General features: G+C 33.2%; 1 protein-coding gene across 2 annotated transcripts in view; it reads left to right on the forward strand.

Moving 5' to 3' along the window:
- Positions 1-13148, forward strand: part of LOC127736171 (microtubule-associated protein futsch-like) — a 36457-nt gene extending 23309 nt beyond the window's left edge. For both annotated transcript variants that reach the window (XM_052246731.1, XM_052246732.1), the window contains one exon: positions 5570-13148. In XM_052246731.1, the coding sequence (XP_052102691.1) occupies positions 5570-9900 (4331 nt within the window). In that variant the 3' untranslated portion in view covers positions 9901-13148. The remainder of the gene's footprint in view (positions 1-5569) is intronic.
- Positions 13149-17660: the final 4512 nt, after the last annotated feature.

Here is a 17660-nt window from a genome sequence, read left to right on the forward strand (position 1 = left end):
AAATAACACCATGGTCTGTAGGGAGAAAGGCAACACTAGTTCACAAAACTTTATATAGAAAACTAATGATTGAGAAACACAAATCCAAAACTACACCATGGTTTGTAGGGAGAAAGGCAACACTTATTCACAAAACTTTATACAAAAAAACTAAAGATTGAGAAACAAAAATCCAATTAAAAACCTTTGGTGAGCTCTGATACTTCATAAGGGTTCCATATATGTGACTACAAACCTTTGGGGAACTCTGATACTTATAGCTTATTGATGGTTTTTCAAAGGAGAGGGAGAAACATCATCAGGTTTGAAAGACAATTGATAATCTGTTAATTGCTATTTTGCCAATGAGGTCGTTCATGTTTATATTGACAACGTCACGTGCGCCCTTAGTTTCTGACAATCATTTTTCATCTCAAGCGAGTATCATGATATGAAAAAAAATCACCAAAAAAGATCAAAGGAAAATGCACAATATAGCGATAATTTATAAGGGTTCCATATACCTCACAGCCTTGACATTATACTCAAGTTAAAATAATAAGTCATTTAAAACAGAGAGAACATTTACAATAATAAATCCAGAGAAGTACCCAAACCTTTGGAGCTTATGTGTTACTATTTTGTACAAGTACCTGTTAAAACCCCAATAGAGACAGATATTTTATTTTGGCTTCATCTGTACCTGGCAAAACCTTTCAAGCTTCTACATGTTGTTTGTGTCATATTTGTAAATTAAAGATGTCCAATAAAATTATTTATTTCTGAATTCTTTCTCTGTAATTTAAGAAAAAAAAAAACAGAACATTTGTAGATTGAACTTATTAAAAACATGTTAGAACATATGGGTTGTCTTGATAATGTGTCTGGAGAAAGTTTATTATTATCAATGAGGTCATACCTTTCATCAGGAAGAAAATTATCTTTTTCACTCAGAATGAATTAGATTTCCAATGAGTAATGTGTATCAACTAACATGTAAAACGCATGTTATCTTGGCATGCAGCCAATTAATGCATGTGCTTTCAATTGATCATTGTCAATCAAACTAAGGCATGACAAAAAAGTGGGAGGAATGTTTTGATGATCTTAATGTTTGTCAATTGACCATGTACATGTTAATACATTGATGAGTGTAAATTTTATAATTAGGATATCATTAGGTGTATAAGTGTGTTTACTCAGTCATTAGTGCCATGCAGTTGGTGATGCAATAACTCATTTGTTTGTGTTTGGAGGGGGTGACTGACTGAAAAAAGATTAGTTTATATTATTTCAATAGAAACTGGCATTATGTAGTTCATACGTGTTTCTCGTTTCTCGTTTTTATATAGATTAGACCGTTGGTTTTCCTGTTTGAATGGTTTTACACTAGTAATTTTTGGGGCCCTTTATAGCTTGCTGTTCGGTGTGAGCCAATGCTCCGTGTTGAAGGCCGTACCTTGATCTATAATGGTTTACTTTTATAAATTGTCACTTGGATGGAGAGTTGTCTCATTGGCACTCATACCACATATATATCTATATATTATGATTAGTATTCAGACATCTTTTGGATCCTCCCCAAATACAGAGAGGAAATGGGTGTCATGTATGACAATACATGTTATTTTTTTTTATGCCCCCTCTCATCTGAGGTGCATTAAGTTTTACCTTGTCCGTCTATACATCTGTCCGTAAGTACGTCCCAAAATTAGTTTCCGTTCTCTAACTTTAGTTTGCCTCTATCAAATGTCATGAAGCTTATACACAATTCTTATTACTAACAAACACAGATCAAGTTTGAATTTGTGTGGCGTCACTTTCACAGTTCTTGAGTAATGTCCCTTCGTACTCACAGTTCTTGAGTAATGTCCCTTTGTACTCACAGTTCTTGAGTAATGTCTCTTAGTACATTGAAAAATTTCAGAATTTGCTGTATGTTTACAAGTGGGGGCATCTTTGTCCCATGGACACATTCTTCATCTATCTAAAATATTACAGATTGTACAAAAAGCAATGAATTTTCCCAATGTTTGCTAGGTCAACCATAAAATCAATATAACCTTTGTTTACTACCTTTTAAATGAGTAACATTTGTTATTACTAGTAAATCAAATCATAGGATAAGTAACTAAAGAATGACTGAGAGGCTGTTTGACAGTTTGTTTCTGTATTATAATAGCTTATAAAGAATTCAGGGGCTGATCCAGGATGTGATATAGGGGTGGGGAGTGCCCCTGAGAATACGAATCAGAGGAATCTTCTTTTCTTTTTTAAGGGGTGTGGACCTAGTGCTACCTGTTTGAATCCTAGCCTGAAACTTATGGTTTACCTAGATAACAAGCAAACTTTTTATGCTTGACAATGAAAAGAAGTTCAGCTGTAATAAGGGTCATTTTCTTCTTGATCACAAGAAGTGATGCCAACGGAATGAAAAAAAATCAACCTATTGCCTACTCGTGTTAAAAAAACATTTTTGTTAATTTAAATGGTTCCAGAAATTATTATTTATATTGGAGGTTGTGTGACAGCCTTCTTGAGGTGGATTGGAAAAAAGGCTTGATTGGAAATGTTTTGTTCTTTATATTGGAAATTTAGTCAATGAAGTTTGCTGGTTTAATTCCATCACTGAAATGCCTTCCAAAAGTATGTCAGCTTTCTGCAGCTGTTTTTTAAAAGGGTTGAAAGAGACCTAGCGGTTACCAAAATTTCTACTTTTTTCATAATAAACTTTCCAGCACCTCTACTTTCAAAATAAAAAAAAATCTTAATTATATCCTCTGTCTAGGAATGAAATTAACATTTTCATCACTCTCCAGTACTACTTACAGAATGACTTAATCTCTGGTCTGCAGCTTGGAAGTGATAAATTGTTATGTGTAAGGCCTTCACAAATCTGTCAGGCTACAACTTCCCATTCTCCAATACTTAGAGTGGAGGTATGCTTCATAGCATGACAACATGTATTTATCCTTGTTACTTCTTACAAATTTTATTATACTTTTTAAAACAAAACCTTTTAAGTTTTGGCAAAATAATGAATTTATTGCTATCAGCAGAAGCCATTACTTAATTTTGAACTTGTAAATCATACAAAGTGCAATTTTTGTCAATTAGAAGGAGATAGCAAATAGTTTTATTTATTTTTCTTAGAGATTAGTTTCTGTGTGGTAATACTCTTTAAATCAGTATAGATTATGATAAAAGTAAACAATGATTAATTTACACCTACATCTCAAGGTCATGTTGCATATTCTGTAATGGTAGCCATTTAGATAGTTATGTACTTTTGTATAGTACATTTTGTATTTAGATACCATCTCAAGATAAGATCTATATAAAAAAAAAAAAATCACAAATCCACCACATTTTCATGCGTTGGTCCACTGGTACCTTGTCAGTTATTGCCATATGTCATACATCAGGATTTTTTTGGTAATTTGGATCGCAGATCTTTGATTTTTGCTGTTAAACTTTTTCAGAATTTAAAACTTGGAACAATTTAGAGCCGAATTATTGTATACACACCTGTCTATTGTATGAAGACCTCTAGATGCCTTGGTATTTTTGTTGCTGGTACCTTGTCAGTTATTGCCATATGTCATACATCATTTTTTTTTTTTTTGTTATTTGGATGGCAGATCTTTGATTTTTGCTGTTAAACTTTTTCAGAATTTAAAACTTGGAACAATTTAGAGCCGAATTATTGTATACACACCTGTCTATTGTATGATGGCCTCTAGATGCCTTGATATTTTTGTTGGGTTGCTGATTCATTGATGTAAAAGCTCACCCCTCTTTTTATCGATACAACTTCATTGAGGAAAGTAATCTGCTACCTCCTCACCTTTATTCCATTCTGTTATCTGATAACTAGTAATTGTTGAAAGTGGCGTTAAATTTTAGTAGGATAATAGAAGATAAGAAGAATTTTATTAATCTAATCAAGAACCCATAAAGGGCATCATTTACAACAATATTAAGCACAATATGATTGGAAAAAAGAAAAACTATATCCTAATATAATACTATCATATATTGGACAGGATCAGAGCCTAACACATCATGTGTCTTACATAACATTAACAATAATTGCATAATAATTTTATATATTTTGTATCCACCTGGATCTTATTTCTAAACACTTAATTATATAATTGCCTAGGCACATAAGAGTTGGTAAATGCTCATTTGTGAACAGCCAGAAATATTTTTTATCCTTGGGTAATTCTTTAAAATTATTACAAAAACTGTTTACTTTATCCCATAATAATTTTCTCTGTTCGTTATATAAAGGACAACTTACTGTGAAATGGGTCTCATCTTCAATAGAATTTGATCCATGTGATAGGCAGTGATGACATAGACGCTGACTTCTCTCTATGTATTTTTTACTATACCTATCTTTCTCAATTTTAAGAAATAATAATACTTTTATCTTTGTATATTATGAGGTGTTATAAAAGTAATTGGCATTAAATTCTTATAAGATAATATTTTATGGTGTATTGGTTTTTATAATCTTCATTACATGATATTTTGATCAAAATAAGACACATTAAGATTGCACATCGTCTGCTGTTCAAGCAAAGCATTGTCGTCTGCTGTTTAAGTTAGGAATCGATACAAGTCTGAACGGTTTGTATGTAAATGAACATGTTTGTCATGGGTCGAAAGTAAAGTAAACGAGAGTTGACAATGACGTTTTTGTGAATAGTCAGATATTAAACAAGACTTGATTAAATTAATTTTTGTACCTTTGCTTTATGACTTCCGAGTCTTAGAAACCTTGTAAATAAAATGTTTTGTCATATCCACAGCTAAACACATGCATGGTGTCTTTGCTTTTGTTTGATTGATATAAAAAGATTAAAACATACCTGTATCTTTGTATTGTATGCAAACAGAATATTTTATTGAATACCTGCTTGTTATTCCTGTTTCCTGTATGTGTATAACAAATGTCCCTCATGTTGCATGTTGTTTCTTATATTATACTTATGGTTTGACCCTTGCTGTGTTTTTATTATGAAGTTGTATATTGAATGTGAGTGTCTTCCCTTCTGTAACTCCTTTAATTACTTTAAGACCTCCACACAAATTCTTTAAGGATTTTATTCCAAATTTGAATCTTCCCTGCACATTGGTCATAAAGAAAAGGTTGTTAAAGGAAACCAGAGAAAACTGAGTATAAGGATACTTGGAAGAGACTTTACTCACTTAGACATGTATTTTGTTCTGAATGTGAGATCAATTCAGGATGAATCATCCTTCATACAATATATGCAGAATTTACTTTTGATAGTAGTTAAACAAAAGGGTAGATTGTAAATTCAAAGTTTTGAAGGCTTTACATATTATAGTGATTTGAAAATTTAGTAGAAGATGTATTTTCCCTAGTATTTGAAAATTTATATATTTACACGACATACTAAAGGACTATTTCCCCAACTTACACAAGTTCCCTTTTCATGTCATCTGCTATCCATTTTTATTCTATAGAATTTGGAGTTTAGTTGTTGCGCAATAAAAATATAGATGTAGCAACATTTTGGCACATAATTTATTATACTTTATTTATATATTTCAGGTGAGCGAGTACTTAACTATGGTACAGAAAAGATGGCCTCCATGATAGTTGTCAACTCCCATCTGGAAACATTGGTTGCGGCGCTGAAAAATTTCTTAACCTTAAGTGCTCCATACAAGCATTTGATATATGCTGGTCACTTCTTCTCTGGTAATGGAGCTTGGGTGTTACAGGACGACACATTCTCTATTGCCAGCTTTGCTCAAATGTGTAAAGATAAAGAAATCGAGGATGCGATGAAACAACAAAATGGTGGCCAGATTAATTTTTACTTCAGCAAAGGAGGTGAATGGAAAGCTGACAGCTTAAAAAAACTTGAAGTTTTCAAAAACACTGTTGTAAAAGTTAGTTCTGAAGAAAAAGCTTTAGATAATGTTCATGGTGTATTACAATTCACTGCCTATATAGCTAGCTTTATTAATGCTAAAACATCAGAAGATTTGTTGAGAACATCAGATGTCGTTGGAAGTATCAGATTTAACAAGCCTACATTATATATTTTCCCGGGGAGTGAAGGAGATTCATCCTTGTTTGGTGTAAGTGGCTTTAATCTTTTAATTAATGGTGGATACAGTAGAAAAGCTTGTTTCTGGGACCTAACTAGACATCTGGATCGTATAGATGCTTTTCTCATGACACATTTAGGCACTGATAATGTATTTGGAATAAGCACCTTACTGAAGCGGAAGAGTACAGAATATATTCATCCAGAAATAGGTTACATGTATTTGAATGGTTCGGACAAAGTCAGTCATTCAGCAGTTGTCAATGGTCAGGCAGAGAAGGAACCTAGTTTATGCATCAATTTGTCTGATGAAGGAAGTAGATTAATAGAATATGCAAAACAACTTGGACATGTTCCACAGCAATGCACACGTCCAATGACTTCACAGCCATTACAGCCTATTAATTTGTACCACAAAGTAGGTCATGGATCATTGAATATGTATGTTTTGAATCCAGTCTCAGACAGTAAAGAGCTGAAAGACTTTTATCAACATTGGAACAAGCACTTGTCTGAACATGGTTCCCTGCACCAAATACCAATTCAGAACCAGTTATCAGTATGTACACTTCTTGTCTGGCAGCCTGCAGATCCAAATGAAAAAATTACTAGAATTTTCTTTCCTGGAAATGCACCCCAGTACAAACTATTAGAAGGATTAGAAAAAATGAAACACCTAGATATTTTGAAACATGCATCTTGTACTGCAAAAGATTTGGAAAATAAACCAACCTCTGCAGCGAAAAGGAATTCTTTGGCTGCACGTCCAGCTCCAAGTAAACCTCCTGTCAAGTCAGCTGAACCTACCACTGCTAGAAGTTCAAAACCTGTAAGTGAGGTTAGACGAACATCAGAATTGAAAGCCTCTTCAGATCGAAAAACCTCAGAAGTTAAAACTTCATTTGAACGCAAAAAACCTGAACCAAAAAAAGAGGAACACAAACCACCACCATCCAAACCAAGAGTTCCAACAGCAGCCTCTTTAAGGGCAGACAAAGTTTCAAAAGAGGATGAGAATAAAAAGACAGCAAAAAAAGACGACAAAGCAAGTAAACCGACAAAAACTGCTCCGGCAGCTCAAAAGACAGCTCCAAAGGCTAAAACTGAGACTAAGACTAAGAAAGAATCTCCTACCAAAGAACCAGCAAAACCGGTAGAAAAAGTGGAAGAAGTGAAAGAAAAGGTAGAGGAAAAAGAAGAGAAGAAAGAAGTAATTGAAGAAGTGCAGAATATTGAAGAACCTCCTGTAGCTGTTGTTGAACCAATGCAGGAAACATCATTACTCGATCTTTCTCCAAATGAACCAGTTGTTGAAAGTGGATTAACGACAGATACTGGTGATAGTGAAGTAAAGGCGAGTGATACTGGTGATAGTGAAGTAAAGGAGAGTGATACTGGTAATAGTGAAGTAAAGGAGGCATCACCAGAGCCACTACCAAATCCTACTGATGAGTATGAACAGGAGGATACCTCTCCTGAAGAACTAGACTTGATGGGAATGGGAGGTTCTGACATGGGAAATAAGATGATGGAGAGTTTCCATGAAGGATACAATGGAGATTTAATGTCAAATGGAACACCTACTGAAGAACAGGGTCAGAATTTGAATAATTTTGGAATATATGATGACAACGTTGATGTCCAGCCAGAAGCTTTACCAGAACCTGTTGAATACCCTGCACAGGAAGCTTTCTCACAACCTGATATGATCCCAGTAAATGATAGAAAGAATATGGAGGAGAAACCTCTTATTTCTGGAATGGCACCTATTGAACCTGATGTTGTACAAGGTCTTCAGAATGAACCAGACATAGATCTAACAGCAGCCACTACATCAACTCCGCTAGACGATAAACCTCTATTCGACTTTGATACCTCTGAAAAATCTATCCCTTCAGCTGACAGTGAACCCCAACAACCTACAACACAAGACCCAATGCAACAGTCACTGTTTGGTGATGATATACCAGATCAGGGTTCAGAGGCATTTGAATCATTGACAAATTCTGAATCTTTGATGTCTAGTAAAGCAGCTGACATACCAGAACTTGACCAAACATCAGAAGATTTGATGCAGAAAAGTATGACAACTAGCCAAGAATCTGATCATCATGAAGATGATAATGCAATTGAGAGGGAGATTCAGGGAGAAAACCCACCTGATGTAGTACAAGTGCAGGAAAAATTTGAAGATGAAGATATTGTTGAATCACAAGACAAAATACAAGAAAATATTATTGAATCACAAGGCAAGATGCAGGAAACTATCGGTGAAGTAGATGAAGATGAAATCTCACCTGACGAAAATGACAGTCAAGTTGATGCCCGTGAAAGAAATTTAGATGGCTTGGAAGATGACAAAGGACAGTTAGATGAAGAAAAGGTTGATGATGAATCTCCATATGCATTTGAAAATAAAGCTTTTCATCAAGGTGCAGAAGTTAATGAGAAAGAAAGTTCTCCAGAACCAACAGAGAGTCAGGAGAAAGATGATGATCTCACTGAACCAGAGGTTAAAAGTCAAGATGAGATTCGAACTGAAGGTTCCATCAGTCCAGATGAAGGAGTTGTTGAGGACAAATTTGCAGAAGAAGAGGAGGAATATTTACATGATGACGATGAAGAGTTAGCAGATGGTAAACAGAGTGGAGTTGGTATTGAGGTTCATGAACAGGAAGATGAAGAACAGCAAGTTAAGGAGTCTTTGGATGGAACACATGAGCAATATAATGATTCACTAGAGGTGTCTAACATTCCTGAAGCCTTTGAAAAGGATGAAACACCTGATCCTAAAGAAATACATTCTGATCAGTTAGGAGGTCTAGAGAAAGAGACTCTTTCTGAAAAAGAAACAACGGAAGAAAGACCTATGGAATCTATGGACCCATATGACCCATTTTGTTCTGGTAGTCCAAATATGCCATCCATGCAAACATCAGATCCATTTGCACAATATGAAGAGCAAAGAAGTTCCTCAGAATCTCCAGTAGATGAAGTCAAGCCAGTAAATGGATTAGGTTTCGATCCTTATGCCCCTCAATCACAGAATCCATTTGGTGATGCTTGCAAGCAAAATGTTGAGTCTGAAGAGGAGGAAAAAGAGCTGTCAACTAATCCTTTTGATCCAGATGCGGAATGGGGAAAACCAATGGGCCTGCCTTCTCCCCCACCCCCAGATGCAGGTGCTAAACCACCAGCAGGAAATGGTAAACCATCTTCAGCAAAAAAGACTGCAAAGCAGCCAATTCCAGCAAAAAATGGTGTGAAAAAAGATCCTCTAGCTACCAGTAAAGCAAAAGCTAAATTAGATACATCTTCAAATGGGCCATCCAATAAGCTCAATACAACAAAGACTAGGCCTGCAAGTGCTGCTGAAACAAAGTCTAAGCCTTCCACTTCCCTTGGGAAAAGACCATCAACAGCTACAGGTTCTAGTAGAGCAAGTCCAGCTGTAAAGACCCCTCCTCTTCCACCATTCACACCATTTTACGTAGATCTGACATACATACCAAATCATGGAAATCCATCATATAGCGACATAGAATTTTTCAAACGAGTTAGAGCTAGATATTATGTCCTCAGTTCACTTTCACCTAACCCACAAACTCTCACAGCTTTAATGGAAGCAAAGGAAACTTGGGATAACAAGAATTCAGAGGTCACATTAATACCAACCTACGATAATGATACTTTACGGCACTGGATGGGTCTCAATCGTGATAAATTGAGTGAGCTAAATATAGATGTCGGTCCTTCTGCAAGTCGTTGTACAATTCATCTTCAAGATCATGAAACAAGCTGCTCAGCCTACCGGTTAGAGTTTTAGTTGTGATAATAGACACTGTATATAATTTATAAACATTTCGACCAAGTTGCAACAGGATGTGAGCTTATTAGTTGTTTCTTGTTCGGGCCACACTTTCGTGAATTCTGTATTGCATTTGCTGTCAATGTCGCAGCAGTGTTTTTTGACATTTTTGCCAGAAATTAGAAATAGTGTTCAAGGTATAAATGCACGACATGTCTATATATTAAATGAAGTGTACCAGTTTTTCCAGGATGATCATATTTGATTATTCTTTTCTATTTTATATTTAAAGAACTGGATACAAAATGAGTAAGATTCATTCAGTTAAGAGAAATGATAGCAGTTGAACTGTTTACATAAATTACCAATTTTTGATCACTTTATGGAAACAAGAATATGCTTACCTGGGAACTGAAATAAGCAATCATTACCATGTGCAATAAAATTTTTTATGCTTTAATTATGAACAATCGTAAAAATCGTAATACTGAACAATCGTAATACTGCAGATATGTTTGTGATATTGTCTACAAAGTTATTGGATAAAGAGAAAAAATGTGGCCTTTTGTTAAATGATGGGTTTTGTTTTTGAAACAATCTTCTTTGTTTTTTTTTTAGATTTTTTTCTCTCTTTTTTCAATGTTATAATTATGTTTTCTTATTTGTAAAATTCCAGTTTGTTATTATATACATAAATTTTCGAACACAGTCTATCATTTTAATGTTGGCCAAAGAATCAAGACTCATGATAGTTTTGATACAGTGCTTCACATTAAAAAATAAGGATCAGACTTGTAAAAAAGGACCAAAATGAAAGTTTTGTATTACATGATGTCCCTTCTGATTTAAGTCGAGGGTTGAAAAGTTTTAACTCTGAATTTACTGAACACTTATTTTAAAAAGCAAGGGTTGAAAGGGTTGATCTCTGAACTTACTGAACACCTATTTTATAAAGCTTTTGATTTTGCTTTAAGTGAAAGCAGAAATGATTGTGTATTATTTCAAGATTGAAAATAAGGATAAGGATGTGGTTGTTTTTTTGCTTTAAATCTTGTTTCTCTATTTAGAATTTGTTATTTTATAACGTAGAGCATAGAAAGAAAAATAATGTTTATTTAATATCTCACTGTTATTTTTTATATTTAATATATATTGAAAATTTCTTTGTTTATTAACACTAATCAGTAGACTAAATCATGTATGATGGATGGATATTAAACGTGTGATATTTATATATGTGTTGTAGTGTATGTTGTAGATACACATCACAAACATGTATTGCCATATATACTCAGTATATTGGACTGTCAGATTTTTGCTTTCTTTGAATACTCAAAAAAAAAGTAAGATTTCATTAGGATATTTAAAAATGATTTACAATGTGCAGACGTTTATTCAGGTTATAAATGTGGTTTTCGTAATCATTAATATTTATATAAAAAGTCAAGGCCATCATACCAGCCTGCATACTGAGCAAATTGAATACCAGTATATACCTGAGGAAGAAAATGAATAATTTCAACAGCTTGCACGACAAATATAGGCGTATCAATTAATGACATCATATCAATGGCCAATATTTATAAAATGTTTGAATCTTTTATAATGTAATGCAGATAAAAAGGGCAACTGACATCATATTACTGACATGTATGGCAAAGCATTTATTTGATAATTAGCTGAACAAATGAGGTTGTAAAGGGACCATTTCAAAAGTTTATTCTTTTTGAATGTCTCTGTGTTTGATTGTGAGAAACCTTTTTGTACAATTAATCTGGCTGTGAGAAACAAAAACCATTTAATAATTTAGAAAAATATAAGAAATTAATTGATATGTTGAAAGAGTGGGTTTGTGTAAATTTTGTGAAAGCTTTTGATATAATTGTGTATACAATGCCTCCTTTGTTTATTGTTAAAATGTATATTGTTTGCATGATTACCTAAGGGGCTTATAAAGGGGAATGAAAGTTGTTAGAGTAGCTGATATGTTTTTTATAAAACCAAACATTTTACATAAGTAATTGATTTACTAATATTCAAGTCCTTTTGAGTCCCTTCTTGGTAAATTTATATAGTGCTCAAAATCTAGTCAGTATTTAGCTAGGATCTCAGTGGATGGAGGTAGAACTGTATTTATAGGCTTCCAAGTAATTATATTAGGAGTCAGTTAAATAGTACTGCTGGGAAAATTTGGAGTTTACTTTTTTATATAGCTGGTGTTAAAAAGTTCTATGTACTTGATGGATATAACATATTATTCAACTTTTTAAATGCCCATTGTTCATTCTCCTAAAACAGAGATCTTAAGCGATACAGGTATAATTTACTGTCTCATAAATTTTGATAGTTAAACAAATTTTGAAATGTCTTTCTGAAAGGATTATTAGGTGATTAATTGGATGAAAACTTTTTTATGGAAGGATTTATATTGTAAAGCTTTGTATATGGGCTTAAGATGTTATTAATATAGTATAGGTTTTGGTTTTATTTTCGACAGCAAGGGAATGTAGATAAAGTGCAGATCCAGTAAAGATTTTTTAATTTGAATTATATTGTATTTCTGATGAAAACATTTGTTCTAGTGAGAGACGAAGGTTATGTCTTAAACCTTTAAAATCAATATAACTTAAATCTCTGTAAAACAAATAAAAAAATTGAGGTTTGCATGTGTTTATAATTTATAGCTTTATAGTTTAGGCCATCCTGAATTATTTATCGATAGGAAAAAAATAGTATCAGCATGCTAATACTTTCAGACTAGCCTGCTAAATTTTAATAGTTTGAAATTTAATCATTTTCATAACAGTTCTTCAAAGTTAACAACAATCAAATGTACAATGGGAGACAACCCACAAATTTTAAGTGGTGAGGGAAGTTCTCAAAATGATTCGTTTTTGTGTTGTGCAAATAAAGGGTAAATTAAAATCACTTTTTAGGTAGTAAAAGTATAATTTAGAAAGGGTTTTGTGTCAAGTGTTTATATTAAATATATAAATTTGTATTCTATACCATTTAATTTCTATGCATTTTTAATTTGCCATTGTTTTTTTTATATATTTTCAAAGATGAAAGATTTATACACATGTTAAAACATTTATTCAAATTATAAGCTGTCTTTATGCATACCACTGTATTTCTAATGCCAAGCCATTATTTTCATTCCGTTCTGTTTTTGTGTGTTTATTGCCTATTGCATTGTTGTACATGTTTAATATTCTATGTGAACAACAAAAATTGGCCAACATTAAATGTGCCTAAAGATACAATTATCTTCAGTGTTATTAATTTGCCTGCTGAAATTTTATAAATAAGAATAGAAGTAATGGTTTTGAGCCATGTGAACTATATTGAGCAAGGACTTATTTTAGTCATACATCCTTGTATGGAGTAAAAAAAAGTTTGGCAACTATTATTTTTATACGACCGCAAAAAAATTTTGTGGTCGTATATTGGTATGACGTTGGCGTCGTCGTCGTCGTCGTCGTCGTCCGGCGTCGTCGTCGTCCGGCGTCGTCGTCCGAATACATATTGGTTTTCGCACTCTAACTTTAGTTTAAGTGAATGGATCTTTTTGAAATTTGACCATAAGGTTAAATACCACAAAAGGAAGGTTGGGATTGATTTTGGGGGTTATGGTACCAACAGTTAAGGAATTAGGGGCCAAAAAGGGGCCAAAAATGAGCATTTTCTAGTTTCCAGACAATAACTGTGGAACGGTGTATGGATCTCTCTGAAATTATACTACAAGTTTCCATACCACAAAGGGATGGTTAGGATTTGCTTTGGGGGGTTATGGCTCAAACCGTTTAGGAATTAGGGGCAAAAAAGGGGGAAAAACAAGGTTGTCCTGGTTAATGGACAAATACTTTAGTACAAAACATAATTTAAAGCAGTGTAAGGGAGATAAATCAAATACATCATTGAAATTATCTCCCTTACACTGCTTTTAAATTATGTATAAAGTAATGGTTAATGAACATTAAAGATAATCTAAAACAGTGTAAGGGAGGTAATCCAAATACAACGTTTTGGTTACTTCCCTTACACTGCTATTAAATTATGTTTAAAGAAATGCATATTTATAAAGGAAGACCAGTAAAAATATCTGCAAATGTTTTCATCTTTTTTTTTTACAAAAAAATCCATATGAAAGATTTGACACTATATTTTTATTAATTCTATTATAAAATAGATTAAGTTAGCACTATGGTAAATTTAAATGGGTAATTATGGTTGCCAACTCCATTGGAAATTTGAATTGAGATTATGACCATATCTTGAGGGAAAGAATTTTTTGGGGGGAAAAAGGGGGGGGGGGGGGGGGGAATAAAAAGAAATTGTGGGGGGCCAATTTTTTCTCATTTCAGATTTCAGAAATTAAAAAGAATTATTCTTCAAATATTATTTTTTTTTCAAATTTCAAATATTGAAAAATTTAAAGAAGTAATCTTTAATTGCACAGTATGGCGCATTAGATTTGTAAAATCTTTGATCACATTTATTTATTTGTTATGCCGAATCTAACAGTGTATTTAGATTTTTAATTTTGGGTCCAGTTTTCAAATTGGTCTACATTAATGTCCAAAGGGTCCAAAATTAAACTTTGTTTGATTTTAGCAAAAATTGAATATATGAGGTTCTTTGATATGCTGAATCTAAACATGTATTTAGATTTTTGATTTTTGGCCCAGTTTTCAAGTTGGTCCAAATTGGGGTCCAAAATTAAACTTTGTTTGATTTCAACAAAAATTGAATATATGGGGTTCTTTGATATGCTGAATCTAACCATGTATTTAGATTTTTTATTTGTGGACCCCGTTATCTAATTGGTTCATATTGAGGTCAAAAGGGTCCAAAATTAAACTTTGTTTGATTTCATCTAAAATTGAATTATTGGGGTTCTTTGATATTCCAAATCTAACCGTGTATTTAGGTTTTTAATTTTGGGTCCTGTTTTTTAAATTGGTCTACATTGAGGTCCAAAGGGTCCAAAATTAAACTTAGTTTGATTTTGACAAAAATTGAATTCTTGGGGTTCTTTGATTTGCTGAATCTAAACATGTGTTTAGGTTTTTGATTATGGGCCCAGTTTTCAAGTTGGTCCAAGATAGGGTCCAGTATTTAAACTTTGTTTGATTTCAACAAAAATTGAATATATGGGGTTCTTTGATATGCTGAATCTAAACATGTATTTAGATTTTTGATTATGGGCCCAGTTTTCAAGTTGGTCCTAATTGGGGTCCAAAATTAAACTTTGTTTGATTTCAACAAAAATTGAATATATGAGGTTCTTTGATATGCTGAATCTAACCATGTATTTAGATTTTTTATTTGTAGGCCCCTCTATCAAATTGGTTCATATTGAGGTCAAAAGGGTCCAAAATTAAACTTTGTTTGATTTCATCGAAAATTGAATTATTGGGGTTCTTTGATATGCCAAATCTAACCGTGTTTTAAGATTTTTACTTTGGGTCCCGTTTTTTAAATTGGTCTTCATTGAGGTCCAAAGGGTCCAAAATTAAACTTAGTTTGATTTTAACAAAAATTGAATTATTGGGGTTCTTTGATATGCTGAATCTAAACATGTGTTTAGATTTTTGATTTTGGGCCCAGTTTTCAAGTTGGTCTAAGTTGGGGTCCAAAATTAAACTTTTTTTGATTTCAACAAAAATTGAATATATGGGGTTCTTTGATATGCTGAATCTAACCATGAATTTAGATTTTTTATTTGTGGGCCCCGCTATCAAATTGGTTCATATTGAGGTCAAAAGGGTCCAAAATTAAACTTTGTTTGATTTCATCAAAAATTGAATTATTGGGGTTCTTTGATATTCCAAATCTAACCGGGTATTTAGATTTTTAATTTTAAGTCCCGTTTTTTAAATTGGTCTACATTAAGGTCCAAAGGGTCCAAAATTAAACTTAGTTTGATTTTAGCAAAAATTGAATTCTTGGGGTTCTTTGATATGCTGAATCTAAACATGTGTTTAGATTTTTGATTATGGGCCCAGTTTTCAAGTTTGTCCAAGTTGGGGTCCAAAATTAAACTTTGTTTGATTATAACAAAAATTGAATATATGGGGTTCTTTGATATGCTGAATCTAGCCATGTATTTTGATTTTGGACATTGGACCATAATAGGTAAATTAAAAAAATTCAAGTTCTTAGACCACATTCTTTCTGTGTCAGAAACCTATGCTGTGTCAAATATTTAATAACAATCCAAATTCAGAGCTGTATCAAGCTTGAATGTTGTGTCCATACTTGCCCCAACTGTTCAGGGTTCGACCTCTGCGGTCGTATCAAGCTGCGCCCCAGCGAAGCATTTTATTAATTCTATATTTAAAAGATAAAGCATAACAAATAAATTATTGTAAAAATAAAGAAAATAAACCATGAAATGCAAATTTTAAGTTTATCAAATAAATTTATTAAAAATTGATTTCCACAACTCTGAAAATTTTTAATTTTAAGTTTTTGAATTAAAATATGTTGCTAAAGTTTTTTTACTCTGTATATATTACCTTCAATAAGTTTAAGGAATGACTGTGATATTTTCTGTCTATGAAGAAATAACATAAAAAATGTGGTGAATGCACTCAGCGGGTTATTTAAAAGTGTGCACCACATTTTTTAGGTTATTTCGAATAGACCGAAAAATATTACCGGTAGTCATTCCTCATAATTGAATTCTAGATTTCATTTTTGTCGAGCCTGCGACTTTTGTCGCAGAAAGCTCGACATAGGGATAGTGATCCGGCCGGCGTTAGCTAACTTCTTAAAAGCTTTATATTTTAGGTGGAAGGTCTGGATGCTTCATACTTTGTATATGGATGCCTCATGTTACGAAGTTTCCGTCAGTCACATGTCCAATATCCTTGACCTCATTTTCATGGTTCAGTGACTACTTGAAAAAAAAGTTAAGATTTTTTGTAATGTTAAATTCTCTCTTATTATAAGTAATAGGATAACTATATTTGGTATGTGCGTAAGGTCCTCATGCCCGTCAGACAGTTTTCACTTGACGTCGACCTCATTTCATGGATCAGTGAACAAGGTTAAGTTTTGGTGGTCAAGTCCATATCTCAGATACTATAAGCAATACGTCTAGTATATTCGGTGTATGGAAGGACTGTAAGGTGTACATGTCCAACTGGCAGGTGTCATCTGACCTTGACCTCATTTTCATGGTTCAGTGGTTGTAGTTAAGTTTTTGTGTTTTGGTCTGTTTTTCTTATACTGTATGCAATAGGTCTACTCTATTTGGTGTATGGAATGATTGTAAGGTGTACATGTCTAGCGGGCAGGTGTCATCTGACCTTGACCTCATTTTCATGGTTCAGTGGTCAAAGTTAAGTTTTTGAGTTTTGGTCTTTTTTTCTAATACTATATGCAATAGTTCAACTATATTTGGTGTATGGAAATATTTTATGATCTATTTGTCAGTCGCGCAGGTTTTATTTGACCTTGACCTCATTTTCAAGGTTCATTGCTCAGTGTTAAGTTTTTGTGTTGTGGTCTGTTTTTCTTAAACTTTAAGCAATAGGTCAACTATATTTGTTGTATGGAAGAATTGTTAGCTGTACATGCCTGCCTAGCATGGTTCATCTGACCTTGACCTCATTTTCATGGTTCATTGGGCAATGTTTAGTTTACTTGGTTAATGTTAAGTTTATGTGACAGTTGTAATAAAGCTTTATATTTAGGACTATCAACATAATATCAATGATTAGTAAAGAAGGCGAGACATTTCAGCGTGTGTACTCTTGTTAAGGAGT

Source organism: Mytilus californianus, unplaced genomic scaffold (assembly GCF_021869535.1).
Source record: "Mytilus californianus isolate M0D057914Y unplaced genomic scaffold, xbMytCali1.0.p SCAF_3, whole genome shotgun sequence".
Lineage (NCBI taxonomy): Eukaryota > Metazoa > Mollusca > Bivalvia > Mytilida > Mytilidae > Mytilus > Mytilus californianus.